Below are 19439 nucleotides of genomic sequence, written 5' to 3'. Positions count from 1 at the left end.
AAGTCTGTTCTTTTTTATTTTTCTTTTCTGTAATGAAGTAATGATGTATCCCTGCAGTGCTGTCTGAGGTGTCCCTCTCCCTCTGACATTGGTGGACTCCTAGCAGGGAGATGCTCCACTCCACTGCTGTTCTTGAGAACAGGCTAGTGAGATAAGATTACACCTTCATTCCCCTTCTTATTTTATTATTAAGTATTGTCCTCTCACTGCTCCTGTCTACTTTGGTGTTCATTAATGTACTGTGCAAAATTATTACATTAATACAAAACCAAAGTGGCTTATTCTATATTAAACTGAAAATGTGTACTTGGTGGTTACTCTGATAGTGATACTGTCTTTGCTGGGCACTTCCTTGGCTTATTGAAATGTATAAATTGCATTCTTCAAAGTGCAAAGCTACTCTTCATCCTTAAGTTTAGAATGGGATAGAATAACTCTGGTTATTCTGGTTTCTGCGCAGTTTGCAGTTATCTGTGGTTGAAAAGGTGCCACGATAGTGACTTTCCCGTGGATGCCCATTGTTTTCGACCAGCCATTGGAGGCCCTGAAATCGGGAGCTGGGCTGGGTCTGCAGGAGGTTTATGGGATGGCAGAGGAAGCAATCTGGCTGCAGTATGCTTCCCATGGTTTGGAGACAGTGTTTCCCACTCATGCACAAGGCAAAACGCTGCTCTCAGTAGCAGCTTTTTGGTAGTGTTAGTGCCCCCAAGAACTTTTGTGGGGTGATGCAGAAATGATGCAACTTTTAACTGCTGTTATTGAGCAATTTTAAGTAAGAAATACGTGTAAGTTAAAAACTGGGATAAAGCTGTGGGCACTGAAAAGCATTTGCTGTGTGCCATGAGGAGCCCTGGGCACGCTGCTGGTGGGACAGGCAGCCCAGTCCCGGCTCTGGGCTCTGGCTGCCCTCCTGCCTCTGCCCTGCTCTCCCTGCGCCTGCTTAGACCTTCCTTTCATGAAGGCTTTTCCCCTCTGTGCTGTGAAAGTATTAACAGCTTAAATATGTGAGGAGTCAAGGGATAGTCTGCTGCTGAATCCTATTAAGTGCTGTGCTGGAGGAATTGAGGTGCTGTTGGTCAGCTCAGTGTTTTTCTTCCCTAGCCAGGAAGAAATAGTCAAAATTCCAGAAAGAATCATAGCCAGATGTTTGTCATTGCTTCGGTTTGAGTCTCCTAAATAAGGCAAATAAGCTGCCTTAGGACTTATTTTTATCTGACCTCAGAAAAGAAAGTTACTAATTCACTATTTTAAATTTGCAATTATTATAGGGTTTGAAAAGAAGGTAACTAAAGCTTTGCATTTTGTGTACCATTTGATTCCACTATATACTTTTTAGGCCTGTTATTTTGTGTTTGGAAGCTTGACTTTTTTGATGCTATGTAAGAATGTGGTATTGGGTGGAGAAAGGTGAAACCACAGCCATTTTATTGACAGACATTTAGAGTGTGTGTTTTGTTCATTTGAGTTTTTTGGTTTTGGGTGGTTTTTTTTAGGAAAAATGTGAACTTAAATTGTATAATAAGCCAAATTTATTATTTTACAGTTCTCTTGACATTAGGTGTCATATCATATGTAAATAAAATTGACTTATACTGCAGTAAAGAAAAAACAGTCTGAATATCCCTGTACAAAAACTTGGTTATGTGCACATCTTAAAACACAGAAACCATTTAGCAAAATGGTGATCAAGTGTTATCACAGTCCTTGAAATATTAATGTAGTGAATTGAATTCATAACAGTTTGTATGGCTAGGCAGGTGTTCATTTGTTTTCATAATCTAGTGATGCAGGATAGTGAAAGTCAGCTGAAATCAGTCTTGTGCCATTCAGCCAAAATGGCTGCAGGAAATGCTGTATTCCACAAAAAACCCAAAACTAAGAAGTCCGCTGGAAACCTTTTAAAACCTTTTTTGGGTGTGTGTGACGTTCAAGGTTGGACCCACAGATGGGTAATTCTGTAGAATATATGTGGAGCCTGAAAGGGAAAAGAAACCCCAAACCAAAGCAAGAATCAACCCATGAGTAGCTAAAGACAGCTACAGAAGTTCAGTGTGCTGAGAGGCAGATCAGAGAAATTTTAGGTTTGTGCCTACTGAAAAAAGGGGCTTGGAGTTGAGCAAGGATGGTGTGGCATGGTACTCTCAGGGTTCAGAGCAGCACAGGCTTGGGGATGTGCATTTAGCTAAACAGGGTTGCAAAAGCACACCTGTGTGTCAGCCCTTTCTCCTTGCAACCAAATTCACATCTGGAAAAGGCAGTGTTGCCTGCTTGGGTAAGAGAGAGACCGTATACATTGAATATTTAAAAAGCTGTGCTATGGTGGCAATGCCTGGTGTGAGAGATTTACTGTTCAAAGCTGGAGTGTTGGATGTAGCAGGGGGGTAGGCCCCTCTCTCTGACAGAGCAGTCATTCATTAATAAAAACAAGAATTAGAAGAGGGGGGAAAAAAAAAAGAAAAGCTTTGTAGAGACTCTGTTAGAACTGTCTGACGAGTCTTCAACTGAAGTCATGAAGGAAAAATGTCACTGTGCCCTCAAGCCCACGTCTCAGGCAGATAGCCCAAAGCCAGTGGTGTAGGAAAGACTTCTGCTGGTGAGGGGGAAATTAGAAAAGCTTGGCCTTATCTAATCTGGCCTGTAGGTATTTATTAACCCATCACCATGTTATCGAACCTCTGCTCAAAGTACAGTGGGGAGTGATGTTAGGACAGCTGGTACAATTTCAGTTTTGCACAAAACAAAAGGGAGTTTTGGCCTTTTCTGTAAAAATACCACATTTGTATTTGTCTTTTGTGTAAAGAGTCTGTCATAACTGTCCTCTTGATGTTTTAAACTATTTCCTTTGGGCAGATTTCCTCAAAGCAGGGTGTCAGCCTGGAGTAGCCTAACACCTTGCAGGGGAAGTACAGTACCTGGGTGCTGTAACACCTCTCCTGGGAGAGAAGGCTGGGAGAATTGGGATTGTGCAGCCTGGAGAAGGAAAATCTCTGGGGAGACCATATTGTAGTCTTTGAGCACCTGAAGGGGCTCCAAGAGAGCTGGAGAGGGACTTTGGACAAGGTTCTGGAGAGACAGGACAAAGGGGAATGGCTTCCCACTGCCAGAGGGCAGGGTTAGATGAGATAGTGGGAAGAAATTGTTTCCTGTGAGAATGGGGAGGCCCTGGCACAGGGTGCCCAGAGAAGCTGTGGCTGCCCCATCCCTGAAGTGTTGGACAAGGCCAGGTTGGATGGGGTCTGGAGCACCCTGGTGTAGTGGAAGGTGTCCTTGCCCATGGCAGGGGGTGGAATGAGATGGTCTTTAAAGTCACTTCCAACCCAAACCATTCTGGAATTCTGTGAAAGCCCAAATCAAATCTGGTGAATGTGGGCATGGACGATGGTTTTGAGGCAAAAGCATAATTAATGGAGAAGGACTTGCAATTTTAATGAGGTGGGTTTTTTTATGAACAGAGGAAAACAAAGTATTTTCTATGTTTAAAATGGCTTAAAAATATAGTTTTATTTATATGCATATACACACTTATGAAATGAGGCTGTGCAAGGTCCCAGGAGCACTGACAGTCTGAGTGTGTGGAGTGGCCAGGCCTGTCGGAGGGAACGGGCATAGAAAGGTTCAGGGGTTCATGCAAGTGTGTAGGGGCTTGTAACAAAGTTCAAGGGGGGAAAATTGACATCAGTCTCCTGACTTCCTAGTTCCTTCTCTTTATTAGCTTGTGTGAACAAAGTAGGTGCTTAGACTTTTTGTTATGAACCTGAATTTGGGATCAGCCACCCCAAAGCAGCTCTTCTCTGTGATAGTGTCACTGTTGTCACCTGGATGCTTAATTATTAACAAGCAGGAGCTCAGGTGCCAAATCATCCAGCAGTTACCTGTGAAACTGTCCAAGGATGTGGCCCACAGTGTTGATTTATGCAACTTCCTTCTTCCCCAAGTAGTCTACAGCAGTGTGTGAAGTAGAGGTGTGGGGGTTCATGTATCTATTTACCTCTCCAGGTAATGAAAACAACTGAGAATTTCTGCTTGGTGCCCACTTTGTGGCTCCTCCACGTTGCTGTTTGTACACCAGGGCACCGTGTGTTGGCTGAGTGCTCTCAGCCATGTCGCTGCTTGCTTTTACTCTGACCACAGTGTGTTTTATTCCAAGTAGTTTGGTGTTTCAGCACAGCACCATTTCTAAAACTTAGGACCGTTTTTTGTCTCCACGTGCTCTCTACCTAAGTATACACTTTCCAATCTCCTTCACATAATTCCCTCCCTTTTGGGAATCTTTCCCATGTCAGCCAATTGTTGTTTTCCTACTTTCAGGCATCCAGCAAGTCTAGCTGCTCTGGAAAAGCTTGTTTGTTGGGTAGAGCTGGTTCAATTGGCAGTGATGTGCTTTGACATTGCCTTAAATGATCCTTTAAATGATCATAATTTTAAAGCTCGCCTTAATTAAATGAGCCAGAGGCTTCCATTTCTAGAATAATTTGTCTGGCTGTGGATTCTGCTTAAAAAAACCCTGACAAACCCACATCAAAACCAACCACTGAAATCTTAGGACAAAAAAAAAAATCATGGGGAGAGAGTCTTAGAATGATTTTTTTTTTCCCCCCCCTAAACAAAAAATTATGCCCAATATGGCGTGTAATAATGGAACTTAAAATAGCTCTGAGATTTTTATTTGGGTTTGCAGCTTCCATATTTGAGTAAATGGTATTTCAGTGCTGTGTGGAAATACTGTAACACAATAGTTCTTCTTTCTGTAACATAATAACTTCTTTTAATAAAGGACTTTCAAGATGAAAGTGCACGCTGTCTCGTTTTGTGATAATGAAGCCACATTGTAAGACTGCTGTTGCAAGAGGGAAACCCAGTAGCTGAACTGGCTCTCTAGGGTGGAAAAAAAAGTTTTGGGGAAAAAAAAAAATCATACCAGCAACTAGGGCAGAAAGGTGGATGAAGTTCCACAAAACTCATGTGTGCTAGGTCGGCTCCTACAGGTCTTCACCTAATTCTGGAAGAATTGAGGATTGGCATCCTCACTCAGTGGCAGGATGGGACTGCAGGTCATCAGGACCTTGTATGAGAGTCATGTCTCCAGCTGGGCATCCTGTGCTCTGTAAGCTGCTAAATGCTCTGCAGACTATTCTTGGTGTGGTCTCTTAGTGAAGTAACCTGTAGTTGGGACCTGTCAATGTAGAAGAGTGAAAAAATAAATGTATTTAAATACCATTTTCTTCACAAAGAGTTAAGAGAAAAATTGAAAGAATTGACACTTACTGTTAAATGTTCAGATGATCAAAATAGAATAGTATTTAAGCAATTTGGCTGAGCACATGAAAACAGTGTTTGACAGAGTTATTACCTGGTGCTTGTTTTTGTGGGGGAGCAGGGAGTATTTTCATTGGAGTTACTAGTTCCATTCGAAATTGAGGAAATTAATAAAGTACTGAAAAGGAAAGGCGGTTGTTTCTTGCTTTTCCAGTCTGCAGATTGAATACTAGATACAGAGCTGTAAGGTCATCTTGTTTCAGCCATGAAAGCACAAACTTAATGACTGGTATTCCTTGCCATCTTAGATTATTTCCTTCTTTCTAATAAGGATTCTAATGTCCACCCTGTATTCAGAAATGCATTTTTGTTTATATGTGGCATTAATGATGGTTATTAACAGGGAGTTTTGAGGGTGTTTTTTCTGTCTCACGCTTCATTTGGACAGAGATCTAACAGATTACGGAAGGGCTGGAGATAAACAGAGCTATAAACTCACCAAAATGTTTGCATATTTCTGATTAAGAAAGGAAACAACAAGTCTATGTTTAGTTGCAAATCGTCTATTTTTTTTAATTTGCCAAAAAATGAAAAATCACTTTTTCATTAGGAAGCTCTCTAAAGTGCCCCAGAGAAGAAAAACCAATCAAAATCTGTGTCTGTTGAAGGGACTTTTATTTAAATCAGTTTAGTTTGCTTTGGCCATTCACAGGGTGTTCCACGTTGGCTCTGTGTTTCCTGCTTGTCAGTGACGATGTCAAATCTAAACTTCTGCCTCTCATGCACATCCACTATTAACTAGAGGATTTGGTCTCCTGACAGTTGCAGATTTCTGTGACACAAAAATCCAAGGTGTTTGCTGGTGCGTGGGTCCAGTGGCTCCCCTGGCTCTGGCTGCACAAGAGTTTCCATTCTATACCTCAGTTTTATAACTCTGTTTTTTTCCAAACTCTTGACTTTTGGACTGATTTTCCCTTCCATTTTATCTGCTGCCAAAAGTGGATTTCTCTTTTGGAAAGTTGGAGCAAGGGCAGCTTGCCAGTTTTGGAAGATGAGAATACTCCTTATGAAAATACTGGGGTTTTTGGTTTTTAAATTAAAATATATGGAAGCAGGAAGTTAAGATGTTCTGGAAGACAAGTTTGGGAGTTAAGAGAGGAAGAATTGATTTTGATAATATGGAGCTATGGTCTACTGAAAATCCTAGGCTATGAGTTTGTTTTTCTCTCTTCCTAAGCTCAGATGTTAGGGCAGAGGGGGAATCTGCCATGTAGGTAGTGACTTTTGAGAAAATAGCAAACAACACTTGGCTCGATTCTCCCCTCTGCTCTGCTCTGGTGAGACCCCACCAGGAAGACATGGATCTGCTGAAGTGAGTCTGGAGGAGGCCACAGAGATGCTCCAAGAGCTGAAGCCCCTCTGGTCTGGAGCCAGGCTGGGAGGGCTGGGGGTGTCCAGCCTGGAGAAGAGAAAGCTCCAGGGAGACCTCAGAGCCCCTTCCAGGGTCTAAAAGGGCTCCAGGAGAGCTGGAGGACGACTTTGGACCAGGGTCTGGAGGGACAGGACAAGGGGGAATGGCATCCCCCTGCCAAGGGCAGGGTTAGATGGGATATTGGGAAGAAACTCTTCCCTATGAGGGTGGTGAGGCCCTGGCACAGGGTGCCCAGAGAAGCTGTGGTTGCTCCATCCCTGGAAGTGTCCAAGGCCAAGTTAGACAGGACTTGGGGCAACCTGGGATAGTGGAAGGTGTCCCTGCCCCCTGGCAGGGAGCTGGAATAGGATGAGCCTTAAGGTCCCTTCCCACCCAAACCATTCTGTGATTACATGGTTCTATAAAAGTAACTGTTGTTACAACTTTAAAAAAAGTATTTATATTTTACTCCTCTGTCCTAAGCATTCCTAACATTAAATATGTTTATTTTTCTGATAAAGTGAAAAATACAGATACCTCCATGAGGCAAGAAACTTCAGCTGGGAATGCTTATTCCTGTTTGATGCTGTCTTGGCACTGAGAAGGCCCTGTCTGAAGGTGTAGTTTCTCTTGCCACACAGGGCTCTCTCTGTGCTGTTACTGCCTGTCAGGGTACCCTGCTGGCGTTTGCACAGCTCTGAGGGAACTTTTCAAGCTTGACCTCACTACAGAAATCAATTTGAAATAAATCTGTTCTGTTGAACAGTCTTCTGATGATGACTTGTTAAAATTATCTACAGTACAGTTGGAGCTGGGTCACTGAGGAAAGCTGTTGTTACCTGCCTATTTAGTTTTTTTACCCTGTTTTCTTGTTCTTCCTTTTTATGTGAAATAATTCAGTAATATCACTAGTCATTGTCTTGGCAGAAAATAAAGAGTAATTGAGAAGTTTGGAATGGAAAGTATGCCATGTTGTGAATTTGTATTGAAAGCAGGACCTTTATGAAATGCATTCATGCAGCTACTTGCCCTGATGTCAAAGTTACAGTAATTAAGGAATTACTTAAAGTATTTTGCTTTGTGCTGCTTTTATGCAAATTAAACAATAACATGGAGCTGCCCACTACATCACTTTCGTTTCTGTCTACTTCAAAATGTTCAGCTCTTTGGAAAGGATGGTTATAAATGTAATAACTTGAGGAACTAAATAGTTCTAAGAGGAGTTTTCCCAAATAATTTGAGGTGTAATAATAAAAGACTGTGTTCTGTCTCAAGCTTTTGAACCCCATTTTTATTTTAAAATAAAATTAATGCTGTTCTTTCAAAATGTGACATTTATCCTTTGAAGGATGCAAAAGGATACCGAGCTTGAACTGGGCTTTTTCTTAGCTTGTCAGTGTAAATGACACCCAAAATTACAGTTGGTAGCCCAAGCAAAATTATTTTACGCTTTTAACATTTGGATGTTAATACCTTTATAATTTAATCAGTTGCCAAGTGCTTCCAGCTCCAACCATCTTAATTTCTTCATCTCCAGTTTCTCTTGAAGGAGACAAGTTTCTCTTGACAGTGGAAGGAGAGAAGTGCCAGGGATCTGTGCCATATGGGCTCTTTTCTTGGGAGAGATGAAGGCAGCTAGATTGTCTTCAGGCACGGAACTTGATGGAGCCAAGAGATGTGACTCAGTTTAAATGGAAGAAATCTGTGCATTAGAATCTAGTTGGGATAATTTTAATGCCTGTGTATGGAACTAGCCATGCACACTGATTCCTTGATCAGTGCAGCACACATTTTGGCTGTAAAACTTGTCTGATTGCTAGCAGGTGTCCTTCACGAGTTAATCCAAGTGTATCAGTTCTAACAGAAGGTGGTTGGAACCAGAATCGCTTCTTGTTTCATGAATGAGAGAAATCAGAGATCTGGGTCACAGGACACCTCCTGTTCAGAGGCTTCTAAAGGTTTGTAGATTGTGGATAAGGTTTGTCCATGAAAAGGCAAGTGGCATGTCTCATCTTCTGCACATGAGGTTGGTCAGGGTACTGCTGCGTCCCCACAAATATTGCTGGCTGAAAAGTGTTCCCTTCTTGGATCTGAGGGGCCTGGGAGAAGGAGGTGTACAATAACAGATGTGTGTGGATGTACCTTAAAAAAAAGAAAGGGTCCTACTATATTTGAGGATATTTTCTTCTGTTACTATTTGAAGATTTATGCGCAAGTCCATCGCAAGAAATTTGTTTCAACTGGAATTAAAAAACATAGTTACCAGAATGCATTTCTCCAGGCTTGTGTGTCTCCTGTGGCAGAGTCTGTAACCTGCCTGGGAAATGTGCAGGAGACAGCAGAGAAAGAATGTCATTTACTGGAGATGTGGCTTGCCATTACCTGTATCATTCCTTATTTCATTGTCACCATTTAAAAACCAAAACCCATACCCACGGAGTCTTCTGCAAGCACAGATTTTGGCTAAAAAAGTTAGCTCTATTCTTACCAAGACAATGCCTTTTTAGACGTGACCAAACTTGTTCAGAAAAAGAGATGAGTACTCCTGCTCATGTACCGTGTCAGCACTCAGCCTGGCATCTCTGTACCCCTTGCAGTCACCGAGAACTGGATCATTTCTCCTGACTTGCAGTTTTATTTGGGGGTTTCAGCATTAGTGGCCTGAGCCAGTGTGATACCAAGGAGCTTTTTGAATGGCTTGTGTTTGCTCCAGATGAATTCACCTGACTGAAGCTGTGGTGGCTCTTACAGGTAGCGTGGCTGGTGAAAGCCTGAGTGAGAGGGACAAGCCCATCTTGTGTCGTTCTCTGCCCTGCTTCTGTGCTTTTCTCTGAGTGTTGGATTCAGTCAGCTTCGCTCACACCACTGCGGATACCAAAGCTGTTTCAGATTTGCAGCACAGCATGGCTGTCAGACTTTCTTTCTATGAAATTTCGGGGTTTTTTGAAGTGTTACAGAGGCATTTGCACAATTCTAAAAGCATTGGCAGTTTATATCTTTTTCCTGTAAGAGGCAATTACTTTTGAATTTTTTATGCACCTCAGTGATGTGAAAGTATTTCCCCAATGTTCACCTTATTTTTTACCTTTTAAGCCTAAAATAGCACATTTTTCCTCTCAGGTATTTTAATTTGCATTGTATTAAATTATTCTAATTCTAACACTAATTTGGCTTTAAAATGAAGAAGGGTAGATTTAGATTAAATGTTGGGAAGAAATTGTTCCCTATGAGGGTGGTGAGGCCCTGGCACGGGTTGCCCAGAGAAGCTGTGGCTTCTCCATCCCTGGAAGTGTTCCAGGCCAGGTTGGACAGGGTTTGGAGCAACCAGGGATAGTGGGAGGTGTCCCTGCCCATGGCAGGGGGGTGGACTGGATGGGCTTTAAGGTCCCTTCCCACCCAAACTGTCCTGTGATTCTGTGATAATTTATTATAATGCCTAATAGTTTTAAAGGAGGTACTATTCTGAGTGCATAGAGTCATTAGAGAGCTCTGTGCCTGCTTTGGTGGCAAAGTCATAGAGTCTTCCATCACTGGACTTTTCCAAATGAACAAAACCCTGGTGGCATCAACGCTGCCAGAGTGTTCTGCTGGATAACCCGGCCAACCAGAATGCTGCCACACCCTGTCACCACAGCTGGGGGACTGCTTCCATGGTCCAAGGTGTAGCTTGGTGGCCACGCAACCTCCCGCTGAACCCTGCTAGGTTTTGTGTGTTGCTGGAATGGGATGCGACAGCCTTTTTGGATCCTTTCCTGGGTGATGAAGGTGGACTGATGTGTGGGTTCATAAATGCTGTTTTTCTCCTGGTGCCTGCTACAGTCACAGGGGGAGAGATGCTGAGAGCAAGCTGGGTGATTGAACCAGCAGCCCCAAGTGTTGCTGGTTTGGGTGTGCTGTGGAAGTTTCCTGTTTGCTCCTGTGTTGCTGTAGGTGTTTGTGGCTTTGCCCCTAACTTGACTGTCAGAAACGGTTGGTGAGGGAGAGATTCATTGAAAGGATTCCCCAGCAAGCGTGGTGTGAGAGGAGGTTTGGTTGGGTTCCCGCTGTCCACAGGCATTTCCAGCCTGGTTGGTGCGAAGGCTGCGTGTGGCCCTGGGGTTCCTGGTGTGGGAAGGAGTGAGGGGTCTGTGTGGAGCAGGGATTTGGCAGCTCCTGCTTCCATGTGCTGCAGCTGAGGCAGACCGCACTACTCAGCTACACAAACAAACGTGTGGGTTTATTGAGGGAGCTGCAAATAGCCTGCAGCTGGTCTCCTCAGCTCTCTGCTGACCCTGCTGTGAGCAGGAGACTGCATGTAGGTGACCTCCAGTGGCCCCTTCCAACTTCAGTTCCTCTCGTTCTGAGAAGGATTTTTATATGGAGTCGTGTCTGTATATTAGGTGTTTGTGTGTTACAGTGGCAAGAATAATGTGAAAAATCTTTGTGGTATTTTTTTCTCCAGTTTCTAAAGATGCCGTTTGTTTTTGAATTTGCTGTAAACTCATTCTTGTTTATTCTTATTAATCTCACTGTAACTTTTTTTTATTGCTTCCTTAGTCAAAGTGTTACGGCCAGACGTTATTGACAGAAGTTTACAAGCATCTGAATTTGATTGAATCAGACTACTTTGGAATTGAGTTCCAGAATATCCAGTCATATTGGGTGCGTACAGTTCCCTGATGAATTTGGTATAATGAAAAGGTTGGGTGAATGCAGTTCCTCGAGTGACAAAAATTTCTCAGTCTGCTGAAGTCTTCTGTAGTCTCCTGTGGGATTATCTCTTGGATTCTTGTAAATCTGTTTCACTCACCAGAATGACGAGAGCTATTAAAGCAGAAGGGAGGAATCAAATTCTGCTTCTTGTTACATTTCAGAAATTATATAAAGCAGTTAAATAGCTGCTGATGTTCCTACTTGCAGGGACAAAAATAAAATCCTCCTGTCCTCTGAAAGGGGAAACATGAACTCAAAGTGTACTCTGTGGAGTGCTCATAAAATCAAATTATGATGTGTAATTTTTGTAGTGTTTGTATTTATCCTCAGTTAATTCAGTCATCAATTAATTTTCCTGAAGAGCCATTACAAACCTCTTTCTAATCAACACAAACCTCAGCAGGCACACAGGCCTGCAACCTTTTTAAATCATTGATCTAGATCAATGCTGACACCTTTAAGCCTCCTAGTCACTTATCCTGTACCTTGCAAAGAGAACAATGTGGCTTCTAAACTAGAAAAGGTTCCCCAAACTTTCTTTTTGGTTTGTTTTGGTTTGGTTTTTTTAACATTTTTACTTACTTTTTTTAGTTTTAGGACTCACATCCAGAAAATATGACTGAGAACATAGGGAATGCTAGTGGCACTAATCCATGCTGCTCTTGAGCTGAGGAAACACAGTAAAGCTTATTTAGTTTCCATTTCTTGTGCATGGTGTCCAAACTGTTTCTGCAGCTAACAAGGTTCTTAAAATCCTCAGCTGTCTTTTAAACAGAGCAGTAACTAATAAGGACCAAACATAATTGTCTTTGGAATTTTCTGTTTGGAAGAGTGGGGAAAATAAAAGGTTGAGCTTTCAGAATATTTTGCATTACCTTTATGGATGTTCCTTTTAGTAGAACAATAGTCTTAAAATGTGCTTGTCGGAAGGGAAAAAATGGGGGGAAGCTAATATTGAGTAAAAACCCTTAAGTAGGTAAAAGTGACAGAAAAAGCACAGAAGGGAAAAAAATGTTGGACCTTTTCATGTTCTACAGACTTTCTGTAATTCTGCAGCCTGGCTCCTGTCAGACTGTGGGTTTTGGCATGACTCCTGTCCTCTTGGTAGTGGGGCTCTGCTTTTGCTGACTTGGCTCCTCTTCTGTCCAGATGAGCTTTAAGCACAGATCAGTGGCTTTTCTATTGATGCATGAGAAATGTCAATTCAAATAGATAAGTACACTTTTTGCAAAGCAAAGGAATTACTGCATTGAGGAAGAAATGCTACTCATAAATTACTGTTTAATTTGAATTTACTTTTGATGTTCTCATATTATATTTAATAAGAATGTAAATTTGTAGGTTTTTTTCTCTTCAATTTCAGATTTGGCTGGAACCTATGAAACCTGTTATTAAACAAGTACGGAGTAAGTAGTTTTAAAAAAGGAAGTTTTCCTTAATTTGCGTCTTCTTTATGTGGGTTGCTTTCACAATTACTACTTGATTTACTGGTTATGCTTCCCTGCAAATTACACATGGTAGGGGTGATGGAGGTTCCTGCTGGGGCATGCCAGCCTGACATTTCAATAGGTAGTATGTGGTGGGTGGAATGGAAACTTCCTGAGGGTAGGGTTCTTTCTCTGATAAATATCTGGATAGGTTGGGCCAGCTGGTGTGACGTTGAAGTGAAATATAACACTTGCTGTGTTAGCTTTTGGAAGTTGTGTTGTCATACTGTGGGAAGAAAAAGGAACATTTTGGCTGATTCCCATGTCAGCTCTTTCCACGTGCTCAGGAGCAGCTTTGCTGGAAGAGCAGAGGTGGGGATCTCCCACCTGGGTGGTGCCTGCAATACCAGAGCCTCTGCCTTGGCTGTGAAGTGTGCTTGTGCTGCCTGGCCTGGAGGATCCTGCAGTAGTGATGCTGTCTTGTCTTTATACCACCTAAAAAGTGTTAATGTGACAGGCACTTTAAAGGCCAAAAATAGTTGAAGAATGCAGGATGCTGGGTGGTTCTTCAGATGTTGAAAGATTAGATCCAACTTTTTGTTTTTCCCCTGTACAACACAGTTAAGCTATTTGTTTGTTTTGTGGCTCTTGATTGTAGAGGCTTTGTGGAAGAACAAGATCAGGAGGGTGTGGTGGATTCCTACTCCTTTCCAAATCCTGTTGAAATATGTTGAATATGAGTACTGGGAAGTAGCTTTTACTTACCCTTCTGTTTAAAATTGATTGCCAGAAAATATGAAATCATCAATTCTAGCTAATTTTTTAACTTTAAGGTCATGATTTTGACTTTTGTCAACATTGTTTTTTAAGCAGAAGAGCCAAATCATCTATAAAATAAGGCTCCCTTAGGAGAGTACAGAATATTTTCACTCTATTTTTCCTGCCAAAAAGATGTTGGGAGTGCCATCTTTTTATATGCTCCTGGCTAGAAGGATTTATGTCCTAGTCAAAAGACCTGGTGGATCATAGGTCTGCAGTGCTGCTTGGTTACTCCTTCTGTATCCTCTCCTATACTATGTAAATTGTGGAAACTTGACCTTAGACCACAGACAGTGTTCCCTGATGATACAAATATTGTTCTAAAATGGTCTAAAAGCATGGGGATGTACTAAGATTTATGGCTGCTCTGCAGTCTACCACCCATGTTGTGTTGCCAGTGAAACAGAAAGATTTATTTAATTTTTAAAAAAAAATTAGTCTGTAAGAGATACCAGTCAGTTGTCTGGCAGATGTTCACATTCTGAAATCAATTTTAAATTGCTTGAAATGTCCTATTTTCTGTAGGTTGGGGGCTTTGTTTGGTTGGGGGCTTTTTCTGCAGAGTGTGATGATTTTGAAGTTAACCATTTAACTTTTAGTCTGACAGCAGGGGAACATAGATGTTACTGGCTTTAGGGTGGTGATCTTGCTCAGACCTGTTGGTTGATGTTGCTGGTGATGGCTGTGTACCTGCAGATAAGCACTTCTCAGTCTTTGACATCCTCTCTAAAAACAAAAGTTCTTCTCCCAGTTAGTTTTGGCTAATGACCTATCATGACATACACTGAACTTTCTCTTGTGTGATAAGGTTTGGGGGTTTTTTTATTAAATTCAGATGAATGCAATCAGTTTTACTACTGAAGCACTCCAGATGGGAAGGAGTTAGGATCCAAATTTCCAGCCTCCTAACAGGCACACAGTATCAGGTTGACATTTGGATACCTTCTCTGAGGTGTTGCCCCTTTACATAGTGTTATATTCACCATTCCTGCCTGGGTAATTTTTCCTCACATCCTTTTTGTTTCTTGCTTTTGCTCAGACTTGGCTTCTTAAAATGAATTCTGCATCTTGGTTAAGACTGGGTAAATGTTTCTTTTCCTTGTTGCACTTCTTTGAGTGCAACTCATTCATAGAGAAGAGGCAAGATTGACTAAACAAAAAGAGGAGGGTTGTGTGACAAGAGCAAATCTGCAGTATTATGTTTTCAGTTTTTTATATTTGTTAGCATTTGATGTAAGTGATGCTTGAAACACTTCCAAAACTGCTCCCACATTAATACTTCTACTTGACTGGCATCAGTAATGTGCAGGACTGTTCTTAACCTTGTGAAGGTCTTCCAGAGGCTCCGAATATTTTCAGAAATTTGATGTAAAATTTTGGTCTTTTAACTGGAATCATTAAAACTGTTTATTTTCTTCACTTGGTGTATCTCTAGAACTGTGGAATCCTTAATCTTTGCCAAATGTGAGCTTTCTGTGTCATTATAGGGTGTTATTTCCAGCCTTCCTTTATTTCTAGACACTACACTGTAATTAGGATGTGGATTTTAGTTTTTTTTTCATTCACCAAAGCTTTGGTAATTCTGGAATTGGAGGCTGGGAGCTGCTCTTGTCATAGCTGTGATAGTCTGTGAGTTCTCCCAGCTACTTGTCAAAAAGCAAAGTTTGTTATTCTCTCATTAGCAACCAAGAGGGTGAGGGAAGGAACGTTTGGCCTGTGGGAATCAGGTATTCCAGACAGAAGAAATCAGTGCACTTTGGGGCTGATGGGGTTAAACTTTGGACTTTGACAGGCTTTAAGAGAGCTTGGTGCTTAAAATAAATTAAAGCAGGCTGCTTGTGCTCCAACAAGTTTGATTTATTTTTAATTTGGCTAAGTTTACTTTGAATTAGCAGTGGCATGGGGAGTCCTGGGGGACTGTGCCTGGCTCTGGTCCAGAGGGTACTTTGGACATCAGGTGGATGCTCAGCAGGCTCCTGTAAGCAAAGGCTGGCCAGTGCTTTGCCTGCCTGTGGAATACTTGGCCTCATTTGCTTTAAGGCAGGGAAAACAATGGGAAAACAGTGGTGCCCAGTCCTGGCATGGTGAGAGACGGTCAGGCCCTGTAGTAATTCCTTCAGAAATCCAGGTGGAACAGGGATTGTGGTTCTGCAGGCTGAGTTGTGATGCTGGAACTGTTAATTCAGAGCATTACGGACTGTTCCCAAGAGTGAGCAAGGGTTCTCTTTAATTTTGACAATTAAATTAGTTTTCTTCTTGTTGTTGAGATGTACAAGAACGGTGTTGAAAACGGGAGGACATGGGTATTACCAGACGTGCTGGGAGCAGGCTGCAAACACCCTTTTATCTCCATGGCAAGCCAGCTGGGTGTGCTGGCATCAGTCCTGATGGTGGAAGTGGGTGTTGGGAGCCTGTGGGATGTGTCTCCCTCCTGCTCCCCTTCTGGGACCCTTTCCCTGGGTCACCTGTGATGGTCTTTTATGCAGCCAAGTAGTTGCTTTGGGGTATTACAGACTTCGTGTTGCATGAAACTCTTTCTCCAGCATTCAGCCTGCAGACTCACCTTGTCTGTGGTATCCAAGTTCCTCTGGAAATCAGCTGCTCTATCTCCCTTGACATGGACAATCTACACCAGAGCCTGCTGTGGTTAGCTGGGATTTGAAATCTGCCTAGACTTTCTTTGTGTTATTTTTATGCCTGTTGGCAAACAGAATATGCATGTGTTCATGAAGAACACCAGGTTTTTTTGTGAAATTACCAACTTTTCTTCTAGGACCAAAGACTACAATGCTTCGTCTGGCTGTAAAGTTTTTCCCTCCAGATCCGGGTCAGTTGCAAGAGGAATATACCAGGTAAAGTATTTTTAGAACCATTGGACTTGTATTACATACTGAATTAATAGAGTAGGAGGGCAGCACAGCTGCTTCCAAGCAAAGCTGAGATGGAAGATGAGTGAAAGAGCACTTACAGTGAATGTTACAGTTCCAGCAGACAGGTGTTGGCAGATGAATGTTATCAGGAAAAATACTTTTCAAAACAGAAAACAGCACAGTCCTTGAAAACAGAGAAGAAAGTGTAACAATCACTCTGGATGGGAGATATGATAAAATGAAATACAACGGAAAAAAAAAAAGAAAATTTGGGAATGGAGTGACTCCAACCGAATGGATTGGGATGAAATGAGGCACATTGAAAAGGACCGAAACTTGCCAAAATTGCACTTACTGAAACCCCCAAATCAGGGAACAAAGTCAAACAAATGTTACCAGAAGAAATACTTTTTCAAACCAAAGAACAGCACAGTCTCTGCTTAGGGTTAGGCTTTCCAGCATCATGGTGTCAAGGGAGTCAGAGTAACAGAAAACAATAACGTTTATAAACAATGCCTGTAGAGTAAACACAAAATAATCAGTACATATTTTAATAAGTGATTTAAACTTCCAAATCTCACACTTGCAAGCACACTTCACTGTTCACATTTTTCACCCTGCTTATCATGGGTCATTTTTGCTGATTGCTAATTGATCTATGGTCAATTAAGCAGCCCTATCCACCTGCTATCACCTGGGGATCTGGTTTGAAGTCTGTGCCTCTAACAAGGACATTACCCAGATGTTGTTATTTAAAGAGCTCATTTGGTGCTTTTCACAGTTTCACTACTTTTAATTGGAATTCCTCTTAGAGAGGTTCCTTATTATCCTTCAGATGTATTTAAGAACAAAACCAGCATAACTGTTGTGATTGTCTCTTGTAAGGAGAAATACTACCTAAATATTTCCTTTGCACCAAGTTTTCTTATATTAACTGCTGTTTCATATAGGAAATTCACTAGGAATACAGCTTTTTAGAGCAGGAACTGTATTTTGCCTATTTATTGAGTATTTATGGTCTGCACTTAAAGCAGCTGGATAGTTAATGATGCTGTTAATGATAATGTATTCTTTATTGTGAGTAAAGTACTGAAGAAACTGAGAGAGCTCATCAGACATGCTGAAAGCAGGGCATGCTTTTTGAGAAGTCTTTAATACATATTTACAGTAGTTTAAAATTTAAAAAAACCCCTACCATTCAATAACTTTTATTATCTTTTTGCTTCAGGAATAAAGTTTTAAAATAAGTTCTTTAAAAAACATTATTGCTATTTCTCAGGGTGTAATTCAGTAAAGAAAAAGGATCAGTCTATCAGTTTGAAGGTTTGTAGTAGTGAGTTGTTGCCTGTTTACTGGAGTCCTTACTGTATCTTCTTCCAAGTAAAAGGAACAGCATAGAAAGCTGTTAAACAGAAATTATTCCTCTTTAACCACTGAATGGGAAATATTTTAGTTGAACTAATATAGCAGTATAAGAAAAGTAAATTGAACTTACTGTTATTGTAGGCTGCTAATATAGTTCTGGAAAATACAACTGCTGAGTAGATTAGTTGAGTGCTAACAGAAGTGCTTATCAGTCTTCCTAACAAAATACTGGAATCTCAGTGATGTTCTTCCATCTTTTTTTCCAATAGATAAGATCACTTGAAGTGTTCTTTAAGTTTCTTTCCAGCTAAAAATGACAGCTGCTGTTACTGCACAGACAAAGCCTGTTTAAAATGTGGTTTTCCTTCTGCTTCCTTGTTCCTGTGAGTCCTTTTGTGCTGGTGAATTGCACTGGACTAGTCACAGGTTATTTTGGTTTGATTTGACACTCCTTGATAGCCAGGCTGTTGTGTTATTCTTTGGAGAGCAGAAGGATCAGGAGATGCTGCCTTTATAACCTTCTGCTCAGTTGTTCTGTTGTCCTTTCCTGTGTCAGGATGGTCTGGGTAACTGCAGCCTTGTACCTCTCCTCCAGGTACCTGTTTGCATTGCAAATCAAGAGGGACCTGGCAGAGGAGCGACTGACCTGCAGCGACAACACGGCTGCTCTGCTGGTCTCCCACCTTCTGCAGTGTGAGTATCCCAGCTGGGCTGGCACTGCTGACGGGGCCAACCCACGTTAAATCGCACACAGGAGCTTTTGGTAACTAAAAGAAGTCTCTGTCTCACAGTATTTCCTTCTCCACACACTGTAAATATGTTGATTTTCAACCCTGGGATGGTCATCAGGGCTGGTGTGGGGAGGAGCAGCTGGTGCTTATGTAGGAGGTGAATTTGGCTTCAGGGGGGTAGTACGAAACCAGCCCTTTGCTGTCTGTTTCCCTGGCTCTGCAAGCTGTGTTGCCAGCACTCCACATCTTCCAGACAGCTGTTCCCACCTGTTTCTGTGCTCCCTCAGCTTCACTTCTCACTTTCCCTGTGTCTGGGAGGAGATGGCTGTACAGGAACTGGGTGAAATACAACTAGAGCCATGCTGGAACAGGCTCTGCAGTGGGGCTGTCAGCAGCTTTCCTCCTCACTGGGACTGAAAGTGGAAATAGGAAGCAATTTTTTTGGAAGCACTCCATGCTGCTGCTGGCTCAGCCTGTACATGCTTAAAGACCTAAAATGTGGCCTTTGAGACAAGGAGGGTGGAAACCTTGAGTGAGTTCAAACACCAAATAGCTGGAGCAGCAGCTGAAGTGTTCACAGGTCTGCAACCCGACCTGCAGACAGGGCCTGTTGGTGGCTCTTTGCTGGCTGGCAGCAAAAGCTGATCAATGATGCTTCTTCACATGTGCACAGCTAAATAGTTATTGGTTGTCTAATTCTGCAATGCAATATAATAATACAGTTATGATAGTATTACTTCTGGTGATTTTATTGGAAGAGCAAGTCTGTCTTGTGTGTGTGCCATCAGTGAGTGACACCTCAAAACCTGCTCATGATTTTCCAGCACTGTGGAGCTGGTGAGCAAATCTCACCATCAGGCCTTGCTTA

At 41.9% G+C, this 19439-nt stretch overlaps 1 protein-coding gene across 9 annotated transcripts in view; it reads left to right on the top strand.

Annotated features, from left to right (window-relative positions):
• The window catches only part of FARP2 (FERM, ARH/RhoGEF and pleckstrin domain protein 2), a 75161-nt gene that overhangs the window by 8683 nt on the left and 47039 nt on the right, over nt 1–19439 (top strand). For all 9 annotated transcript variants that reach the window (XM_048314857.1, XM_048314856.1, XM_048314858.1 and 6 more), the window contains exons 3-6: nt 11204–11308; nt 12723–12765; nt 16379–16457; nt 18436–18533. In XM_048314857.1, the coding sequence (XP_048170814.1) occupies nt 11204–11308; nt 12723–12765; nt 16379–16457; nt 18436–18533 (325 nt within the window). The remainder of the gene's footprint in view (nt 1–11203; nt 11309–12722; nt 12766–16378; nt 16458–18435; nt 18534–19439) is intronic.

The sequence above is a fragment of the Corvus hawaiiensis genome, chromosome 10 (assembly GCF_020740725.1).
Source record: "Corvus hawaiiensis isolate bCorHaw1 chromosome 10, bCorHaw1.pri.cur, whole genome shotgun sequence".
Lineage (NCBI taxonomy): Eukaryota > Metazoa > Chordata > Aves > Passeriformes > Corvidae > Corvus > Corvus hawaiiensis.
This window is presented reverse-complemented; position numbering and strand designations above follow the sequence as displayed.